This window comes from Anomalospiza imberbis, chromosome 4, assembly GCF_031753505.1.
Source record: "Anomalospiza imberbis isolate Cuckoo-Finch-1a 21T00152 chromosome 4, ASM3175350v1, whole genome shotgun sequence".
NCBI classification, from domain to species: Eukaryota; Metazoa; Chordata; class Aves; order Passeriformes; family Viduidae; genus Anomalospiza; species Anomalospiza imberbis.
The window spans coordinates 24,757,639-24,778,571 of NC_089684.1; the positions used below are offsets into that span (position 1 = coordinate 24,757,639).

Sequence of the window (20,933 nt, forward strand, 5' to 3'; positions counted from 1 at the left end):
GAAGTTAGGTTAAATAGATGATTAAGTCTATAGCTGGTCATATCTGCTTTCCATACAAATATTCTAATTTTGAGAGATCTTTCTCATAAGATACTATGTTTCTTGAAATTTCTTGTATTAGACCATAGGAGAGTGTTTAAATATCCACCAATTCCCAAGGCTGATGAGCATTAAAAAGCACTGACACACTCTGTTTTTTAAGCTTCTTGTTGCTTCTTATGAAAAAAAATAACAGTGTAAATGAGTCAGAAAAAGAAGGCATGTTTTAATGAAAAACTGTCCGATGATTTATTCAGTCTGGTCTTGCAAAAAAGTGATACCTTGTCTTCTTCATCTGAATCCAATGATCCCCTGCAGTATGCAAGAGGAGCTGGACTAGGTACTCCTCTTGTGTTTCATTTATTTTGTGTATTGTTTGTTAGGCGAAAAATAGCTGGCACAATACGCGATAGCTGTCCAGATTGTTATACTTTGCATCTTTTTTGAAAGGCATCTATATCGCAGCTGTTTTTTTCCAGTGCATGGATTTTCAGAAACAATTGTTATGTCATTTAGTAAACTCATCAGTTAATTTCCACAGATGCGTATCATCTGGATTTACTGATTTGCATAGATTTAAATTTTTCAACACCAGACCCTTTTTTTCCCTCAAATATTACAAAAACCTCCACAACATTTGTGACAACCAGGGGTAATTTTCAAAAGTGCCTTCATTCCATTTTGAAAAAGGATTTCTCAGAAGTTTGTCTTTCATTCTGTGAGATTAATGGGATAGGCAGGGAGAATTAAGGTGGACAAAATTAAATTAGTGCTATGGACATATATTTGCAATAGCCAGAATAGGTGTGATAAATTTGATAACAAAATAGCTTCTGTCCTGATTTGGCCTCCTTGAAAATGTTATCTAAGATTACCTGCTCTGCTCTGGTGTGGCTTGACCTCGAATATTGTGAGCAGATTTGGCTACCACAAGACAAGAGAGACTAATTAGAGGGAATCTAAACTATTAGGGAGCATACAAAGGAGGGCAATGAAGATGGTGAAGGGTCTTGAAGGGAAGCCATGTGAGGAATGGCTGAGGTCACTGCATCTGTTCAGCCTGGAGAAGAGGAGACTGAGGGCACACCTCACTGCAGTTACAACTTCCTCACGAGGGGAAGAGGAGGGGCAGACACTGATCTCTTCTCTGCGGTGCCCAGTGACAGGGCCTGAGGCAATGGCCTGAGGTTGTGTCAGGGGAGGTTTAGGTTGGATATCAGGAAAAGGTTCTTCACCCAGAGGGTGGCTGGGCACTGGAACAGGCTCCTCAGGGAAGTGGTCACAGCACAGCCTGGCAGAATTCAAGAAGTGTTTGGACAATGCTCTCAGGCACCTGGTGTGACTCTTGGGGGTAATCCTGTGCAGGGCCGGGAGTTGGACTTGATGATCCTTGTTCCTTGTGGGTCCTTTCCACCTCAGGATATTCTTTTTTTTTTTTTTTTTTTTTTTTTTGCAAACAAAGACAAATTCTTGTAGAAAAAAAAGCAATGTTGTCTCAACTAATTTCTCTAAGACCGATGCACATGTACTTGTATTTGTAAATGCAGCATGGGACTGAGCCCTCAGCCAGAGCAGAGCACATGTGGTCCCATGGGCAGATCAGGACTTTAGGTGCAGATCACATTGAACACTTTTAAAATCCCACTTGCTGGTTTCTGGATCATGAATTTGTCCTCTATTATTTAGGGAGGCAGTTGATGAGGCACATTCAGCTGTATTTGTCATACACCAGATGTCAGCATAGTTAAAATCACTCATGCTTCCTCTTGTTTTAAGCTCCTCAGTGGTTGTTCTGGGATGGTTTGCACTTGCACTTGTGCACACACACACATGCACACACACGATCATTTTCAAACCAGAGTGTATGTTGTGTATCCTAAATATTCATATGATTTCCCACAACACCAATTCCTAGTGACCGGCAGCAAGCACACTGGATAATACCTGTGTTTTTAGCTGAACAGCTTGGGATAATCACTAGAAATCTTGGACTTTGCAAGTGTGTTTTACCCTTGGACTACTCCTTACCATCCCTTTATCCTTTCTCCCTCACCAGCAGTGACATTTACTCCCTGCAGGCTTGTTTGCAATAGCCATTCCAGTAGATCTGAATGCCTTTTAAGTAAAATGGAGTATTAGTGGTTTGGTGATGCCTCAGCACTCAAACTGCACATCTGAGATGTGCAGTGCACCACTTTCAGTCATGCTTACATGCTTATTCAGTGTTTTCCTCTCTTTGTCAGTTTTCTCTGTCCTGACAGTAAATAATTCTCACAAGTGGTGCCTACAAGAGCCACCATTAATTTTTGTGCATCACTGAAGAACTGCCAAATGCAGCAGTGACCACATTTTTGCAGTGGGTGAAATGAAGCCTCTGCACACCATCTGCAAGGATTCTTCAGAGTGGAGTGTAATCAGCAAATATGGCCTATAATTTGCTGACACCTAAACATGCATTTTGACACATTAATGATATTTGGCACCAAAACAAGAAAAAAAGGAAATAAATATGGATTTGGGAAAAATGAAGGACAAACAAAACCCACCTGTTTTACTTGCACAGTCTTTTTTATTTTAAGAGAAGGATTTTTTATTTTTACACACCCAAATGAACCTTTTTGTCTTTTTCAACTCCCTTAATGTATCCATCTTTCTGTCTCCTCAACAGGCCACCTGTAGAAGACAGCCAAACCCTGTTGACACCCGTGGTGAGCTGTGGCCCACCAGGAGCCCTGCTAACCCGGCCCGTCATTTTAACCATGCACCACTGTGCAGAGCCAAACACAGAGGACTGGCAGATCCAGCTGAAGCACCAGGCTGCCCAGGGACCATGGGAGGTGAGGCTCCAGAGCTCCAGCCTGTGCGCTGGCTGCATGCAGGGCTCTCTGCTAGTCCTTTACTGGCCTTTCTGAACCTGGATGCCTGTATTCAGTTTCCATGACTGCTACACATGACTGCTACAGGCAGGCAGGAGTGCCCTTCTCTACAAGATGTCTAAGCTGCCATGTGCCCATGCAGAGATTTGTCTTGGGGCACTTTGGCACCTCCTAGTACTAGCAGGTTTCCATGGTGGGAGCCTGAGGTGGTTCCTTGCCAGTAATATAGCAGGAGAATGTCCCAAGGCAGTGTGGCAAAAGGATCTTCCCGCTATAACTGGAGCATAAAGTGATGCTTTCAGCAGGGCTGGGCCATCTTGACAGAGCCCTCCTTTCCAGCTCTGTGCTCCTAGGTCCCTGCTGCCACCAGTTTGGTCTCATAATTAATTTGGCAAGGGCACTTTCTCCTACTGGTAAGTTTAATAAGGTCAGGGTGGCTTCCAAAGGCTACAGTTGGGCTGACAGCAGCAGAAGTGCCATGTCCAGCCAGAATTGTCTTCAAAAGCCTCTCGTGTTTGGCCTCCTGCCTGTGGCACCAGCTCTTCCTCCTGCTGGGAGGGAGCGTGCAGCAAACACAGCTCTGTCTCGCCAACTAATCTGCACCCCACAGCCCAACTCGTGGCACCACACGTGTTCCTTATTTGTGCCTGTGTGTTACTGGCACCTCTTCATTTTCCCCCCATCCTCCTCCTGCCCTAGGCACAGGTTGCTCTGCCAGCCCTGCACACACCCTGGTGTGTGTGCAGCATCCGTGGGGCCCCTGGCCATCACACAGCAATCTTCTTCCTCCTGTCAGTTCTGGAGCAGGAGCCTCCAAGCTGAGCCTCCACACACGTGTGGACACACATTCATGCACACCCTGCAGCATCGCTTGGGGCAGCACCTCCTGCCAGAGCCACGCCATGGAGTAGCACCTTGCCCTCCAAAAAGATTGTGCCACTGCTGCAAACGTGGCAGGTTTGCCTCTCCCAAGACCAAGGGAGCCAAGCTTAATGCCTAATGCCAGCTGAGCCCACTCTTGTCAGCTGCCAGGTGTGTACATTGTTCTGCAGAGCTGCAGGCAGCAGGGATGAAGCGGACAAGTTGTGCTGAGCACCATGTGACACGTAGTGGCTTCGCAAGAGGCGGCTGTCACCCCCTGCTGACCTTTCACTTCTGCTCCCTCTCAAAGCCATTCAAAGCACCTTGTGTTGCACACAGGATATTACACGCAGGGTTGAATGGAGAAATTAACAAGGGAGCTGTTTTTTTCCTGTACACCCAGGCTGGGGAGGTCATCTGCATTCAGGCAGTGGTTTTTTTCCTCATCCTGCAGTCTCGTCACAGAGGATTATTCCGAGGAAGCAGCAGGTGATATTTCATATAGATGTGGTATTTGGCTGTCACAGAGGTTACTTCCCTTCCCTGAGTTTTTATAACTCCTTATTGTTGTGCTTAGGAGGTGAAAGGCAGTTATTTATTCAGCATGCCTGAGACTACTGATGCTGAATCATGGTCACCAAATGATTAGTTCTGCAATATCTCTTTCAATTAAAGTCTTGGTGATATTTTCATTATTTGCCTAACTCTGCCCAGGGCTTTAAAAACAGGAGTGAAGACAGGGGCAATTTTTGACCTCCAACATCATCACCAGCACCCCAGAGAAATCTGCTCCCTGTACCTACACAGGAGAAAAGCTGGAAGCAGGACATTTAGACCTTGATTAATCTAAGGGGCAAACAGCAAGGACTTTTTGCATCATCCAAGCTTGAAAGGGATATTGCTGCCTGAAAGGAGACCAGCTCTGAGGAGTCACGTGCTGTAACTTGGCCTCTTTCTCTCTTAGGATGTGGTGGTGGTCGGAGAGGAAAACTTCACCACCCCGTGCTATATCCAGCTGGACCCAGAGGCCTGCCATATCCTGACAGAAACCCTCAGCACCTATGCCTTGGTGGGACAGTCAATCACCAAGGCAGCAGCCAAACGTCTCAAACTGGCCATCTTTGGACCTCTATCCTGCTCTTCCTTGGAGTACAGCATCCGGGTCTACTGCCTCGATGACACGCAGGATGCTCTTAAGGTGGTTCTTGATCTCTTGCTTGCTCTTCCTCTCCCTCCTCAATTGTCACAGGACTGCAGTCATAGCAGAGACTGGACCTTCTGCTCCATGTATTCATGCTCCCTGGGTTATTTTTCTGATTAGAAGAAGAGCTTGACAGCAAGCTGCTGTTTTACAGTTTAACCCTCACACGCTATAAATTGTCCTTTGCATAGGGATCACACACTGTTTTCCACCCACCAGTCCTTTTTCCTTTGTTTACCTGTATCATATCCTGAATACTAAGGTTTTTGCATTATTAAAAGGCCATAAGGTACACAGGACTTCATTCGTTATTCATGTATTTTTAATGCTAAGTGCCAGCTCCCTAGAGATGGGAAAACATATAAATGCTTCTTTGTAAATACTTGATAATGATAAAAGAAGCTTCTGGCCTGTTAATCACTGCCTGCTTTCATGCTGCTTTATTACACCCCTTTGCGTGCAGCTTTTTGTGTTGGGAATTCACAACTGGAGTAAAGCAAAGCTGCTGCTATCCCTAACTGGATAACCTTACTCTCCCTGGTAATTCTGGCATTCACACAAACACACACTCACTACGTGCAGATGAGCAGAGAGGTAACCATACCTGCTATTTCTCTTTATAAATACCTGTATGTATACAGAAGGTATCTATAATAGATGCACTCATGAAGTATGTAGCTCCAACGGCACAACTGAGTTTATGAAAAGGTGGGGTTTTTCCTTTAGCTGCTGATAGTGCTACTTCACTTCTTTGTGGCAAAGTGATTTCAAAGCCTGACTAAGCAGAGTCATCCTGCTGCTTTATATGCTTTTGTTTCCCCAGGTCTAGGTGGGAATTCTTGGGATTTAAACACAAATACAGTGGCTGGGAGATGTTTGTGTTTTTCAGAACAGTGACTTCCATCACTGAGAGCAGCACACTTGGTTTCTCTCCCTGATACTATCTGATACTGCCTGCCTAGGCTATGCTGAGGGGATGCTCTTGTATATGTAAGAAAGGCAACAAAGTATAAGGGTTGAAGCAGACACATGGGGACTTCAGCATGGTTTTGTCCTCTGGGAGCTTGCACTCTGTCACTGCATGGGTGTTACCAATCTTTTTAGAAACAATTATTTTCCCTGGTCTGATTTCCCTCTTGTTTTTCCTATTAAAAAAAAAAAAAAAAAAAAAAAAAAAAAAAAAAAAAAGTGGAAAGGATCTTTCATAGCTATCAAGCTTCAAAGGTCTTGATGGTTTTATGCCTGTGCTGCATAATACAATTTTCCATGGGTTTGACAAGGCCTGAGGTAATAATAACTGAGTTGTAGGGGCCTTGGCTAGCCAGCTAATGCAGTCAGAGCTGAGGAATCTAATTAGGAATTACTCAAGAGCTGTTGCTCTGTTTCTAATAGACTATAGGGAGAGTTGTGTGGTAAAGTTAATCCAATTCAATGCAACAACAGAAGGGATCAGGAAAGGCACACAGGTGAACCATCCTTCACCTGAGAAGCTGCAGCCAAAATCTGGAAGGGCAACAGGTCAGTCCTTGGGATCTTGCTGCAGTTAGACCCCAAAGTGAGACTGCAGATTAATGAGGAAAGGTGAGCAAAGTCAGGAGGTCACCATCCCACTCAGTACCTACTGCTGTTTTATGTCAAGTTCATGTATTTTAATTTTCTTTCTCTTTGCCGTGTCTACCCCAAGGCTGGGGGGGCGCCCATGTGGTTCAAGACCCAGCCAGTTGGTGGTTTGCAGGTGTATAGGCCTACAAACCATCTAGGAACATCTAGTTGCTGGCCACAGACTCTTATGAATGCATTAATTGCACTTCTTTGGAAGTGTAAGGTCTGGGGAAGGAGAAGATTGAGAAAAAAGAAGCCTAGTAAGCCAGCAGTAGATGGAAGGGCTGGCTATGGACCAGTGTGTCTATAGGCATGTATGAAGTGGTATATACAAACTAGTGTGTACTAAACATCCCCCTGTGACAGTATTATGTAGACTCAGTCTGTGACTATTTAGATAGAAGAAAAAAAGGTTGGGGTATTTGGCATGTGCTTTCACAGCAGCTGGTACTGCAGCAGCCCCTGCCATGCTGGGAGGACATCCTTGGCACTGCTGTATTGCCAAAGGGAAGGCATTCACAGGGTAGTTACCACTGGGTGTGGGGACAAGGTGTGCAGACAGGGCTGGGCCAGCAGATCCTGAGGTTAGAAGTATTTCAGAGAGGAAAGAAAAGTTATAAGCAGCAGGTGAAGCACCAGCTGCAATATCTCCATGTCTTAAGGCTGGCAGCTCTGGGCAAAGCCCAGCAAGGGTAGGGAAGAGAAAGATTCCCATATTGCATTGCCTGAGCTTTGGAAGAGCCTTTGTAGGGGATTGTGTGTATATTTTAATAGACAATCAAATGTGTTCTGTTATTATTTACAACCAGGAATGAGTGTGCCATATGCTAAATGTGTTTTAACAGCCACCAAAGGAAGACAAGTAGTTGCAGTATAAAGCTCAGTGCAGTGTTTATCCAGCAGACTGTTCCCTCTCATCATGCAGAGTAAGCAGTGGCAGCTGAGCTGCCAGCTCCCACAGTACAGTAGGGAAGTGTAATGATTTGCCATCAATAAGGGCTCGGTTATTGTGGGAGCAGCTTAATGAAGTTCCTGGTGGCCGAGGAGCAGCGTGGGCTTGGTGCTGATCACACATGCAGCATCCTCTGCCCCACAGGGTCCTGAGCCACCTAGATGAGACACTCACAAAAATACTTTTTTGGGCAAGGATGAGGGGAGTTGTGACCTTGAGTGCTGGCTTCTTTTTTTAAGGCTAATTTTTGCACTCTGAAGGGGAAGACAAAGGTTAAGAAAAAAGAAAAAAACAGAAAAAGAAAAAAGTAATAATATGATAGCTATAAAGAAATCCATCTGCTTTGCTCTCTTTATTGATCTGTGCCTTTGAGATTAAGGTATGTGACCAGTGTGTGGCAGAGTGGCAGGAGCTGAGCAGCCAGATACATGGAAACAGCTGCCTCCCACACTGGGAGCATGTGAAGTACTTCAGGCTGTAGCAGGGTGACATTCCCCAACCTGTCTTACGCTGCACAGTAACTGTCTTCAAAAAAAGACCCAAAAATGGGCACAATAGGCCTGTGATCTTCTCTGTGTTGTTTAATGCATCTTTTTTCCTTTTATTGAAGAAAGGCACAGCTTGGATTGAACACCATTGTTTGCTTGTGCCCCTTTAATGAGGAGGCCCAGGTTGAGGCTGTTCTGGTGTCATGGCTGATGGCGTGATACTTTACACAGCTCCCTCTCCTAGGAAATAACTCCTGCCTTGCAGGGTGGTGAGACACAGTGGGCAGGGTGACCACAGCCACCTCAGCATGGGGCAAGCAATATGCAGCTCAGGTTTTAGCTCAGGAGGACACAGAGGTGCCAGCCAGTGAGATAAGCACTGCTCCAAAAAAGGCCGTATGGAAGGAACCAGACAGCGTGTTTGAAGGGCTGTGCAAGTCATGGCTCCAAATTAATTCTGAATTAACTAGCTAAATGGCATGGGAGAAGCAAGGGCTGCTTGGCATCCTCCAATTAGAGCATGTAGAAGGGCTACAGTGGCCCAGGGTGGCTACCAGTAGTGGGTTGTTGAAACTAAACACACAGATCTGGTGGGTGGGATAGTGCAGCATCACGCTGCAGTTTTCCCCCACAGTAGAGTAGCTCCCAGAACTGGTGCAGCAGGGGCAGGAGCAGTTTCTCAGCACACCTGCCCTGCATGCCTGAGAGGTGGCATCTGCAATTGGCTCACACAGTTCCACAAGTCATCTTCTGGACCTTCCAGGGAGGTAATTGGAACATAATGAAGATCTATAGTAATCAGATAATTACTATCGATTGCTCTTTAGACATCTTGATGAAATAATGAGGTGGCCCTGGAAAGAAGCTGGAACTGATTCATTGGCATAATCTTAATCTGAAAGGTTTCCTGATTTTGTTTCTTTTCCTCTAATAGCCAATAAAAGAACATTGTTTTAGCTTCAGAATCTGCCAGATGCTTTTCTTATATGCTTCCTACCTCCCTTAATGTGGTCAGGAGCAGCTTAGCTAAAATAGGGGCTCCTTTATTTGGCCTTGGGCAGAATCCCAGTTTTTTGTGCTCCTGCTTGAGCATCTCCACTGTGTGTGATTGTCTTTAGCCACATGAGACTGGTTGGCTGGTTGACTCCTTTAATTAAATGTGACTGAGATTGGTTCTGTTGGTTTCTAATAGGGCTCATGGAAGCGCCTTTATACTTGCTTCTTCCATGTGGTCCACAATTAGGCTGTTTGTTGACAACATTCCACTGTGGTCTTATTAATTGCAAGCTTATATTTAGCTTCATAAATGACCAGACTCTTGGCTTGCTAGCTTTTGATCACATGATCAATATTTCAGTAGCCCTGAACCTGTTTATTCATGTGAATAAAATGCTCCATCACTGTCTCTTGAGCTGTTTCCATGCCATCCTGCTGGACTGTGTCAGGGTTGGTATCTGTTACTCCTGTACTGCTCTGCCACAGGTCAGGAGACCATGAGCTGACAGACCAGTGGTATGCACAGGTAAGAGTTTCCAAAAACAAGATAGTAAAGCTACCATGAGACATCCAGTTTGATGAACAATGGAGATTGATCTGTTTCTGTACTCAAACAGTGACTGCATGCCAAGTCTTCGAATTCCATTTAATAGCATAGAATTGAGCTTCTACTTATAGGACACATGAGAGAACACTGTGTCTCCTTGCTGGGCTGCTGCTGGATGAAGGAAGTGAGAGGGTTATAATCAGATCAACTAATGCAGTTCCAGTTCACAGGGACACACAATTCTATGTGATGCCTGTGTATTTTTTAATCTATATTACACAAGTTACAGCATCTACAGAACACAGCCTTGAGGACTCAGAAGACCAGTTTGCTGTCTTGATGAAACCTGACTACTTTCTTCTTTTTATCCCAATACGGCAGGAGGTCCTCCAGCTTGAGCAGCAGATGGGTGGGCAGCTTTTGGAAGAGCCTAAAGCTCTGCATTTCAAGGGAAGCACCCACAACCTCCGTCTGTCCATTCATGACATTGCCCATTCTCTCTGGAAGAGCAAGCTGCTGGCTAAATACCAGGTGAGCATAACAAAACATTCACATTGGATGCTAACAGTGAGGCTTAAAGAAATACTGGCACACACAGGTGTGCTTAAAAAACACCAGGAGTCAGGCTGTAGTCCATGGACATTTTTTTTCCCTGGACCATTAGCAGTCCCATTAGTATGGAGCCTGCAATCTCTGGTCACACAGCAGCCATGCCTTGGTCCCACATCCCTCCCTGACTATATTTTGCTTTCCTTCTGCAGGAGATTCCCTTTTACCACATCTGGAGTGGATGTCAGAGGAACCTGCACTGCACCTTCACACTGGAAAGGTTCAGTCTGAATACCCAGGAGCTGGTGTGCAAACTGTGTGTGCGGCAGGTCGAAGGAGAAGGACAGATCTTCCAGCTTAACTGCTCTGTCTCAGAGGTAAATGACATTTGTGTACTTTTCTATCCAACTGCAGGAATATGGGACAGCTAAGAAGGCAAAACCTTTCCCATTGCTACCTCTTTAGTGCTTCCCATTTTGCTCCTGACTGCTGGTATGGACATAAAGAATAGATTAAGTCATTTCTTTGTCTCTCCTGTTGTATTTTTCCTTAGCTTCTCTCATCTAGAAGGAAGCATCCCTCCTTCAAGGATGGGAAGTCTCTCTGCTAGTGCTGCCTTTCTGTGTCTATCTGGAGGAGCTCATTGCCTACCACTCCTTAAAACATCTCATGAAGCTCTTGTGGTCCTGTTTCCTTGGCAGTCCATGAGACCCATCATGTCTGATAGTTCCCTGGAGAGACAGAAAAGAGAATAGGAAAATGTCAGTTCTGTGTGTTCCATGAGTCACTCCCCTCTAATGCCATGTAATAGTTGCTGTGCAATAGGAAATATCAGATGGTCTGGTTGCAGTAAATTTTTCTCCTCATATTTTGCTACTACTACAAATCCTGACTTTTGTCTTTGGCAATTTTTCTTTTGATGGCTGAAATTTTCCAGAAGAAATACTATCATAAGTTTGCTAATGCTGTGTAGCACCTGGAGAATTTTAGCTCCATGGGACAGTCAAGCATGGGGCTGAGATGGAGCAACAAATTCAAGTGTGAAGTGGCACTGACTTCAGTGAATGTGCTGGTGGGTTTTATCTCTGGTACCCTTGGCAGCTACAAGGAGCAGACTCTCAGGCAGCAATCACTGCTGGCTGGCTTGGGGAAGGGCTGCAAGAGACGAAAGTTACTTGTGCTGTAACAGGGCTCTGACAGTGAGCACCATTACCCATAACATCTGCTTGGTTAGTGGGTGTAAAGTTACAGATTCATCTGGGGACTACACAGCATTAAGGACAGATGGTAAAACAAGCATCATAAACAATTATTGTAATAAGTGCTGCATTGAGGTAATCACTAATTTAACCTCACAGAGAAGAGAAAGAACTGAAAGTAACTTTAATGAAATGCAAGTATACACTATAATCATCTTCAGCTGGTTCTATGTAATAGGGCCTGGTAATAGATTCAGAATAGGACAATATTCTTGTCTTGTGCTGTGATCCTATCCATCAAAGATGAATAGAGGGAGTGAATAATACCACTGTGATCAAGGCTGCCTCCTGCAAAATTGCCCCTTGTTGACACCTTGTGATATTCCCAAACTCCAGCAAGGAACAGGAGGACCTTGGGCTGCTAAGAGCTGGAATGTAGGGTCAACTAGGGAAAAATCATATAACTCAAAGATTTTATGAAAGGCTAATCACCTGAAAGGGTAATAACTGCAACTTGGAAGCCAATGTATACCTCTAGAAGCGCGATAAAGACATGACCAGGCAGCAGAAAATCATAGCTCTGGTTCCTTGCATTTTCTTCTGAGGTTATGCTAGTGGTATCCAGCTAGCAGTTAGGCATTGAAGGACTGTGCTGGCATCTTTCCTTATTGCTGCATCTGTCTCTTTGCCACCGTTGCCCTGCAATAAAAATCTAGTAACACAGTTTCCTGCATCCCCCTTGATGGGCTTTCTTTTTAGTTCCCCTTCCAAAGGATGTAAAACTTCTGCAGATTAAACTCTCTTATACTGGCTTTATGCAGTGTTTACCACTGGGACTTCAAAAATACAAATGCAGTGAGTGCCAAAACAGGCACATTTGCAAAGCAGGAGGAAAATTGTGATAAAGGTCTCGCATGATTCATTTTTGAAGCCCTGTTTTTATCATGTGCCATTGATACTCACACAAAAAGAGCCACAGGGCAATGCTTCAGATACCAGGGCCCCTTCTGCAGCAGTCCTGAAGCCCCTGGGGCTGCAGGCCACCTAGAGAGCCAGGGCAGCACTTGTGTCCTTTGGCCCAGAATATAAAGAAAAGGTTATCTATCTGCAATGCACTGCCACCACTCTACTGCTGCTTCTGACTTCCCAGCGTGGGTGAGCCTGCAGGTAGCACCAGTGTCAGGCATGTCATTTTCCTGGCTCCTGGGCAATTCCTGCTGCCAGATTGTTGGGTATTTGGGTAGGGACAGGCAGTCTGTGATCCAGGGCCTTGGCACCCAAGTGCAGATGCCACATTCAGCATGTTAATTGAGGACATTACAGGGTGGCATAAACCTTCCTTGGTTAGAAATTTCACTGAATGCCTAAAAAATTAATATTTATACAGTGGAAGAGAATTAATTGGTGTAGATAAAAGAGCAGAGCCAGAAAGTTTAATTCTGTGAATTGCTTACGGACACTGGCTCTTCCCTTTCCATTTCTGAATACATTTTTGGGGGTAAACCAGAGATTGCACAGGACAGTGAGCATCTCCAGCAAAATCCTTGGGGGATTTGTGATTGCAGCTTCAGCCAGGAGCTGCCTGGCTTTAAGACTGTTTCAGGTATTACAGCTCCTTTCCAACATCCAGTTTGACATGAAGCAACAAGGTAGTTCACAGAGGAGGAGACAAATTGATATTTAATGACAAGTCTTTAGCATGAGTGTTTCTGGTTGCCTGGGGCTATGATCTGGCAGAGGGGGAGGAGAAGCAGCTCCCCCATTTCTTCTAGAAAAGAATGCCAAATTGTAAAGTAGACTGAGCAGAATTAGGGCAGAACCAGCCATGTTTGCTACTTTTTCCATCATGGTCCCTGCAGGACCTGGCTGTTCCTAAACAAACCCAACCATCCAAATAAACCAGCTATCATCTTCCCACCAGCTACCAAGCCTGTGGCCACTAAATCCATCCAGGCCAAGGAGAAGACAAAATCCTTGCCCAGAGGAGTCAACTGCTGTTATTCCCAGTGCTGTTAGCAGTGGTGTCATGGGGACCCCTCCAGCTGGGAGGACCACGTCAAAGACCATCAACTCCACACCTGCAGGGACAAGCTGGCTTTGGGGATGACTTTTCCCTTGAAACACTTGCTGCCACATTGCCTTGGAGCACAGCACATGTCTTGGGGAGAGGGGGCGATGCCTGCTCCCCACCTACTCCACCCCTTGCCCGGAGCACTTGTTCTCTGTCTATTTCCAGAGACAAAATCGCATGAAGATGAGGGCTCAGCTTGTGCCTGGGGTGGTACTGACTGTCTGTCTGAGGTCTGCACAGCATCAGAGGCTTCAGAGAGCTTGGGTACTGCCAGAGGGATGTCAGTAGTGCAAGCCTGGTGCTGGCTCAGTGCGACACTGGGGCTTGGGAAGATGCTGGGAAGGGAGTCTTGTCAGTCATGCCAGGAAAGCCCAGCTCTGCTCTAGTAGTAGCAACTTGCTCTGAAATGTGTCTAAGAGACTGATCCTTCATTATTTCTGGAAAATGCTTAATTAAGCTGGCCATTTTGTCCACCTATAGTAATATTCACCCTCAAAAAAGAGGAGGGAAAAAACCTTTTGTCTGCCCAAAGCTGATTATAAATATTTCTGTTCTCCAGTGGACTAACATGTTTATGTTAGTGTTTACTAGATTAGCAGAGGGCTACAAGTAAAAGCCCTGAGTCTCAGAGGATGTAGTTCTACAATTGTCTCTTCACTCAGTAGCAAAAGTGATGGGTTATTCAGGCTTTTTTTCTGTCTTTCCAATCCCAGGAACCTACTGGCGTTGATTATCCTCCCATGGACTCAGCAGGCACCATCACCACCATCGTGGGGCCCAGCGCTTTCAGCATCCCCCACCCGATAAGGCAGAAGCTGTGCAGCAGCCTGGATGCTCCCCAGACCAGAGGCCACGACTGGCGCATGCTGGCCCACAAGCTGAAACTGGACAGGTGAGCAGGGTTGCCCCTACATAGGCAGGGAAGCTCCTAGGGAGAGGGGTATGTGCAGAAACATCCTGGTGAAAGTCCCACTGAAAGCACATGGGCACACTGGTCATGCTGACTGCACAGGGGATGAGCACCTTGGCAGCACCAACAACAGGGATGGGTTGAAATCATATGAATTCAGGTAGTTTCTATGCAGCTCAAAACCAGTTTTCTTTTGGCTCATTGCAGGTACTTAAATTATTTTGCGACAAAATCAAGTCCCACCGGGGTGATCCTGGATCTCTGGGAAGCCCAGAATTTCCCTGATGGCAACCTGAGCATGCTGGCAGCAGTTCTTGAAGAAATGGGAAGACACGAAACGGTTGTTTCTCTGGCAGCAGAAGGAAATTACTAATGCAGCCTTGGCATGACCAGGAAGGACAGACACAGGGAGCGGTAATGCCCTGTTATTGCAAAAGAGAATTGAAATGAAAACCCAGACCAATGAGTTACACAAGAGACGTTTCAGAGAAGAAAGCAAGCAAACAAACACAAAAAACAGCCCTGACCTTCACACGTGCTCTCCTTGTACATTATCACAGGATCAGAAAGAGATCATGCAAAGTTGTACCTTGAAAATATAAATCAACCTAATGTTCCTCTCGGCTTGGCTGTACACTGCTTGGTACAGGTTTTTACAGTTTCCTAGGAAACGCTTTTTATTGCTATCCAGATGTATGGATAAACTTTCTTAACAATCCCAATTTCTATGGATGTTGTTTACATCAAATTCTGGACAGGGGTAAGGAAACTGTCCATGGCTCTTTATATTTTTTGTTTAAAGCCATTGTAGACAAGGCTATGGACAGTTGGTTGTGGCTATTTCAGCTTATTGGTTTCTGGTGAATTCAGATTTTGGCTACAATTCTGCACATTGGTTGTCTCGCAATGATCCTCCTGTCATTTTTCTGTTTCCTAGACCTACTTGTAAAAAAAAAAAAAAAAAAAACAACAAACCAAGAAAATCAGGGTGTGCATCTGGAAAGCAGGTACTCTGGCTGATAAGCAGGAACACACAAAATGTTCCCTTTCTTCCCCAAGACAGTTCCACAGAGCCTCTGTGGAGAATAGCTCTAAGACAGTGGGGAATGAAGGATCTGAGTTAAATTTCAATTCACACCCTTTCCACCCCTTTGCTATATGAGGGGCCAGATATGCAATTCAGAGTGGTTGGAGGGGAGGGGGAGAAACCCAGAAAAAAATAAAAAAGAGAAGTTGCTATGATAGTTATTTACTGATTAGTATCTAGTGAGAGGATTACAATGACTATTATTATTGCCATTATTACTTTATTTCTAATATTGTCAGCAGCAGAATGAATAATTTCTGGTTTTATGGAACCTGTTGTCCCCTTCCTGAAGGTCTTTTAAGATGTGTCCCTCTCTATGCCGTCTGTCCTTCCATTTGTCATTGTACTCCTCCTACAAAGTCCTCTGCCAGCCCGCAGAGGCTGCTCACGTCGTGTTAGCGTTGCTGTGCTCCATGCCCAGTGCTAAGGCAGCATGAACTGGTGACACTCTGTTGATCTTCACCCACCAAGTGTCTGACCCTGGCATGTTTTGCACCACCCTGGTGCCTCTAGGTTGCTCCAAGGAGCAGTCCTGTCCTGAGGTGGCTATGAACCAGAGATGGTGCAAGCATGTGGAGGCACTGACATCCTCCACCTGATTTATGCATCCAAGGTGGGCCTCCATAAATTTTGCTTTGTTTTGTAGCATGCTAAGAGCCAGCAGTTCCCCACAGAGCTGCAGGTTTCACTGAAACCCACCACCTCCAGTAATGCTTGCTGGGCCAGGGCTGCTGACAACCCAGCCCTCTGCTGGTCTGGGGTCACTCCTGAGTGAGATGCACTTGGCAGATCTCCATGCCTATTCCCAGGCTTTGCTGCAGCCAGGGAAGCCTGTGTTCTGTGGGCCAGTGCAGGGCAGTGGAGTGGTGAAGTTGAAATCCTGTGTGCTGTAGTTTGCTGCCTTTGCTGCTCCTGCCACCACCACTGCCTGGGTAGGGCAGTGCAGTCCTTGATGTCTGACCAGGGAACACTTGTCCTTCTACAACCCTCACAAAACAGGTGAGATGGGAACTTTGCAAAAGGAGCAAACCAAAAACGGTTCTCACTGCAAACATATTTTGTTCTGTTCAGTGAAAATTCTGGCTTTGGTACATGATAGCACATAGGATTGCAATAGTTTTACTATCTGACTGAGCTGTCATTTATGTCTGGCACAGTAAGGCTTTTCTGCCCCAACCTGTCCACTCCAGGTTTCCAGCCAGGCCCTGGTTATTGCTGTTGTGCACACATGCATGCCCCTGCCCACATATGCATTACTATTCCATATGCTTCCCGAGACTGAAGTTAGCTTGTTCTCTTTTGTGGTTTTAGTTTTCTTTCCCCAAGGCTTTCCAGATTGCACCTTTGAAGGTAACTGAAAATGTCACCGGTCAAAATGAAAAGAAAATTTAATCTGACCTCTTTTTCCATTTGACATTTTCATAGCCTTGTCATTTTTTGCTCATAATTCCCTGACCAGTGAGTTAGGTTTTGATTGACCACCAGACAGCCAGCACAAAAAGTTCGAAAATTCCCTTCCTTGTAAGAGGTAACCAGGCAGTTTGCAAACCAGCATTTCAGTCAAAACTGGAGACCAGAGGGTATGCATTGTAACTTTCAACATCTGTGTGCATTTTCCTCGTGTAAGTCCCACCTTCTCTTGATGTGGAGATGCCATGGGCATCTTCTCAATGAACAACCATCTTTTTCACCTTGGACATCTGATGCAGCCCACTGCAATGCTAATTGAAATGTTGCTTTCAACTTCTGGAGAGTTGGACTGGGACTTTCAGCTCTGCCCTTTCTCCACACCTTTTACCTACCTCAGAGAGCTAAAATGGCTCTTAAAGGTGGGTCTCAGCTTTTCTCCTTCCCATGCCATCTTTAGGTGTAATCAGTTGTGTTTTAGTTTGTGCTTCTTCACCTTTCCCATGTGTCCTTCCTTGACGTCTTTTCCAAGGCAAGTACAGGAGCTGAACTGTCCTTAAACCCTTTGGCCTTTTCAGCTCACTCTGTGTTGGTTGATCCCCAGGCTAACTGTTGCTCCCCAGCTCTCTGTTTTTTCTAGGGGGGCAGCATGTGCACCCTTCTCACCAGGATCAGGGACACAAAGTCTCTCCTATTTATCTGTATGCTATGAGTTGATGCTCCTTTGGCCAGCCCTCTGACCTGCGTTCTGATGCCTTCTGCAAGAGAAACAACTTGCAGATGAACAACTTTCTTAAAGTGTTTTGGGGCATTTCCTTTCACAACATCACAGTAAAGAGGATTTATTGCGAGGAAAAACGCACACTGATTAAGAGGAGCATCCACAGAGGTGACTGGAGGTCAAGAATGTAACCCTTCATCACTGAACATGACTTGGGCAGCAGCATGACTGCCACTGGGTGGTGAAGCTGCTGTTCTTCCACCCTGACTGCTCAGAAACCACCTGCAATCCCCTGCTGCAATCACGGGCTGGGTGGTTTCTCCAGCACTGGCTCCAAAGGCTTTTGCAGCCTCCCAGCACAGCCCCTTGGGCTGCCTCAGCCCTGACAGGGCAGGGAGAACCAGGGGAAGGCTCCTCCACAGAGCCACAGCTCATCCCAGCAGCTCTGCACCCATTCTTTGCCACTGCTGCTAACAGCAGCTCCCTCCTCACCTCACACTTCCCTGCATTAATTTTGCTCAGTTTTTTTTCTTTTTTTTTCTGGCAGAATGGCAGTGGCAGGGCACTGTGAGCTGTGGGAGAGGGCTCTGGCTGGTGGTGTTCACAACACCATCCCCATCCTGCTGCCCCAAGGAGAGCAGGTGGGAAGCAAGGGCAGCCAGCTGGGTTCTGGATATTATTTTTGGTGGGAGAAAACCCAGCAGCAGTTCCTCTGCCTGGATTGCATGGACACAGTGCCATCTCGTGGGGCTGAGCCCCAGCTCCACTATGTCGCTGCTGCCACAGCAACGTCGCACACGGGGAAAAGCTTCCTGTGGGGTGGCTCTGACAAAGGAGTTTGGCAGGCAGAGCTGACTCTTAAAAGTTGTTGTAAGATTCTATGTCAGGTGAGAATATCTGCTTTGAGAGGAAAAAAAAAAAAAAAAAAAAAACCAAACGAAAAAAAGGCTGCAGGCTTCTTATCCTCCAGTTATTACTATTTTTTAAATGCTCTTCCTTTTAGTTGTTCACCTTTGGCTCTGTACTGGAGCATTTTTGCTGCTCTTCACACCATCTCTTCATTACATGTTGATTGCTAGTGCTATAAATACTATATATATTATATAAATATATATAAAATATCTACTGACTTCAAGGAAAACCTTTAATTTCCAAGTAAGAAACATTTATTGGAGGCAATCCTTTTCACCTTTTATTTTTACTTCAGTTCTTCTTGTGTTGGTTCTTGTAAAGGTGACTGTCAGTGTATAGGGTAAGTTTGGGGTTTGGTTGGGTTTTGGGGTTTTTTTTTTTTTTCAAAATTTATGATCATATCTGCTCCACTGTGTCTTGCTAAACAGTACAAAACCTAAGTGCTGTTTCAGTGGATTTTAAAAATTTTGCAGCAGTGATGGTGTCTCCAGTCAAGATTTGCTATACTGGGAGACCAAGACTTTTTTCTGTCTCGCTGGCAGAAATGCAGACACTCATGAGACATGTTGAAGTCTGCAATACCCACAGAGCCAAACATGTTCATTCCTTGGGTTTCCTGCTATTTCAGTTGCTTACATATAGAATAAATGTATTTACATGCTGTAAGCTGTCATTGTGGACAGTGTCCTAATGTCTTGTATTGCTACCTACAATAGTTTACTTTCAGTTCTCTTTTTCTTTTTCTTTTGGGGGCAGGGGGTGTAGGGAAGGGAGGGGTGGGTGGGCCCTTAGACCCTTGTATGCTCTACCAAGTAGTTATCACAGCTCTGAGGTTAATTTTAAACACAATAATTTTTTGAGGTTGGCTTGGGTTTTTAAAATCTTATTTCCAGGACACTTTGTAAACAATCTTACTGAGTGTTCAGAAGTCTTTTCAGGACTTGGAGGTCAGAGGACGTCTGGCTCTCACCTGGCCATGAAGTAACTCAGTGTTTGCAGGCTGGCTTGGTCAGTATCAGGTGGTGCAAAGACAAGAGTGGTCTGTGAATGAAAACCAAACCTTTGGCCCTTCTCCCACAAAGACTCTAATGAGTTACTGACTTTGGGGTCACCACTGCAATCCATTCCTAGCTTGTGTGTGAAACCTTGAGTCCGTAAACGAGCTGCACTGCAGATTTTTAAATGCTGAAGCACGTATCTCAGACATCCTTTGAAGTGGGACAGAGAGGCAAAGTAAGTGTGTGTGTGGATACAGACAACAAGGAGAAAACAAAGGACAATACCTGCTGGAGACTTTTAGCTCTCACGTTAGGTATGGGCATCATCTTATTTTACCAACTTTTGAACAGGAAGGTAAAGGTCAAAATTCAGCGCTGTACCATCACTGCAAGGTCAAATAAGCAGTAGTCAAAAGTCAACAGAGTAATAACTGGCATGTGACTGGAATTGGATTTGAACCAAAGCCACAAGTTTAGTAGGTCAGGCTTCTTGCTTGAATAGGGGCATTTAGTTTATTTACTTATTTGTCCTTTAAACTTGATCCCTGCTCCCTGAAATCTGAAAATCCCTTATCTGAAAGTCCTTTGATAAACTGTCTGTATAAAAAAAGCAACGTTAATCCAGAGTTCCCACAAACCTCTATCCCAAATAGGTATTTCACATTTTCTGTGGTGCTGGTTAAATGTATTTATTAGTGGTTCAGTCTCCTCAGCTGCTGACAAAGAGATTAATTGCTACGTGTGCTGCATCCTGGGCCTGCCCTCTGCTCCCAAAGCATCCCATGTCATGGTAGGCAAGTAGCTTCGGGATGCATGTGAGGAAGTCATCAGGATGGTGACATCCCTGTGAGGAAAGTCATCAGGAGGGTCCTCCCACAGCAGTGATGTGACAAGAGCCCTGAGATGAGAAAAGCTTGCACGGGTCCCACAGCTTCTTTCGCTGCTGCCAGCTGGCTCTGACTGCCGCTTGCCAGTAAATCTGGGGGCTAGCACAATACAAATAAAAAGCAAAATCGGTGTGGAAAGTAAACAAAATTAGGAGGGAGAGGCAAAACACTCTTCTCCCTGCAGATTTTTCAAGGTACCTTGCAAAAACACCCGAGCTAAGAGCCAAGAGCCAACAACCCAGGGTGTGTGACACAGCTGAGACAGAGAAGTTGTGGCATCACTGTTTTAACACATCTGTGTGGTAGACTCTTTTTGCTAACACATGTTCTGTTATTGTTGAAGAGAAAAAAAAAAAAATAGGGTATCTTCAGTACCTTTCCAAAGTAAAAAAGGAAAGAAAAAAAACATAAAAGAGGGTACCTTCAGTATCTTTCCAAAGTAAAGGAGGGCTTGTAGAAAAAAAAAAAAAAACATCTGTATGAGCCAGGTGTATCACATTTCTCCCCTCTCTTCCCATGTCACCGGGGTTCGTGGGATTTGTTTTCTTTGCTATTCAGATCTGGAGAACTCCTTTGGTTTTGATTTCCCTATTGCTGTATCTTCTATGCAATTCCTTTTCTAAAAACTGA

General features: G+C 45.2%; 1 protein-coding gene across 2 annotated transcripts in view; it reads left to right on the plus strand.

The window, feature by feature from the left end:
- The window catches only part of UNC5C (unc-5 netrin receptor C), a 244,442-nt gene extending 229,168 nt beyond the window's left edge, over positions 1-15,274 (plus strand). For both annotated transcript variants that reach the window (XM_068187535.1, XM_068187536.1), the window contains 6 exons: positions 2,708-2,876; positions 4,741-4,974; positions 9,944-10,093; positions 10,324-10,488; positions 14,095-14,273; positions 14,499-15,274. In XM_068187535.1, coding sequence (XP_068043636.1) covers positions 2,708-2,876; positions 4,741-4,974; positions 9,944-10,093; positions 10,324-10,488; positions 14,095-14,273; positions 14,499-14,664 — 1,063 coding nt within the window. In that variant the 3' untranslated portion in view covers positions 14,665-15,274. The remainder of the gene's footprint in view (positions 1-2,707; positions 2,877-4,740; positions 4,975-9,943; positions 10,094-10,323; positions 10,489-14,094; positions 14,274-14,498) is intronic.
- Positions 15,275-20,933: the final 5,659 nt, after the last annotated feature.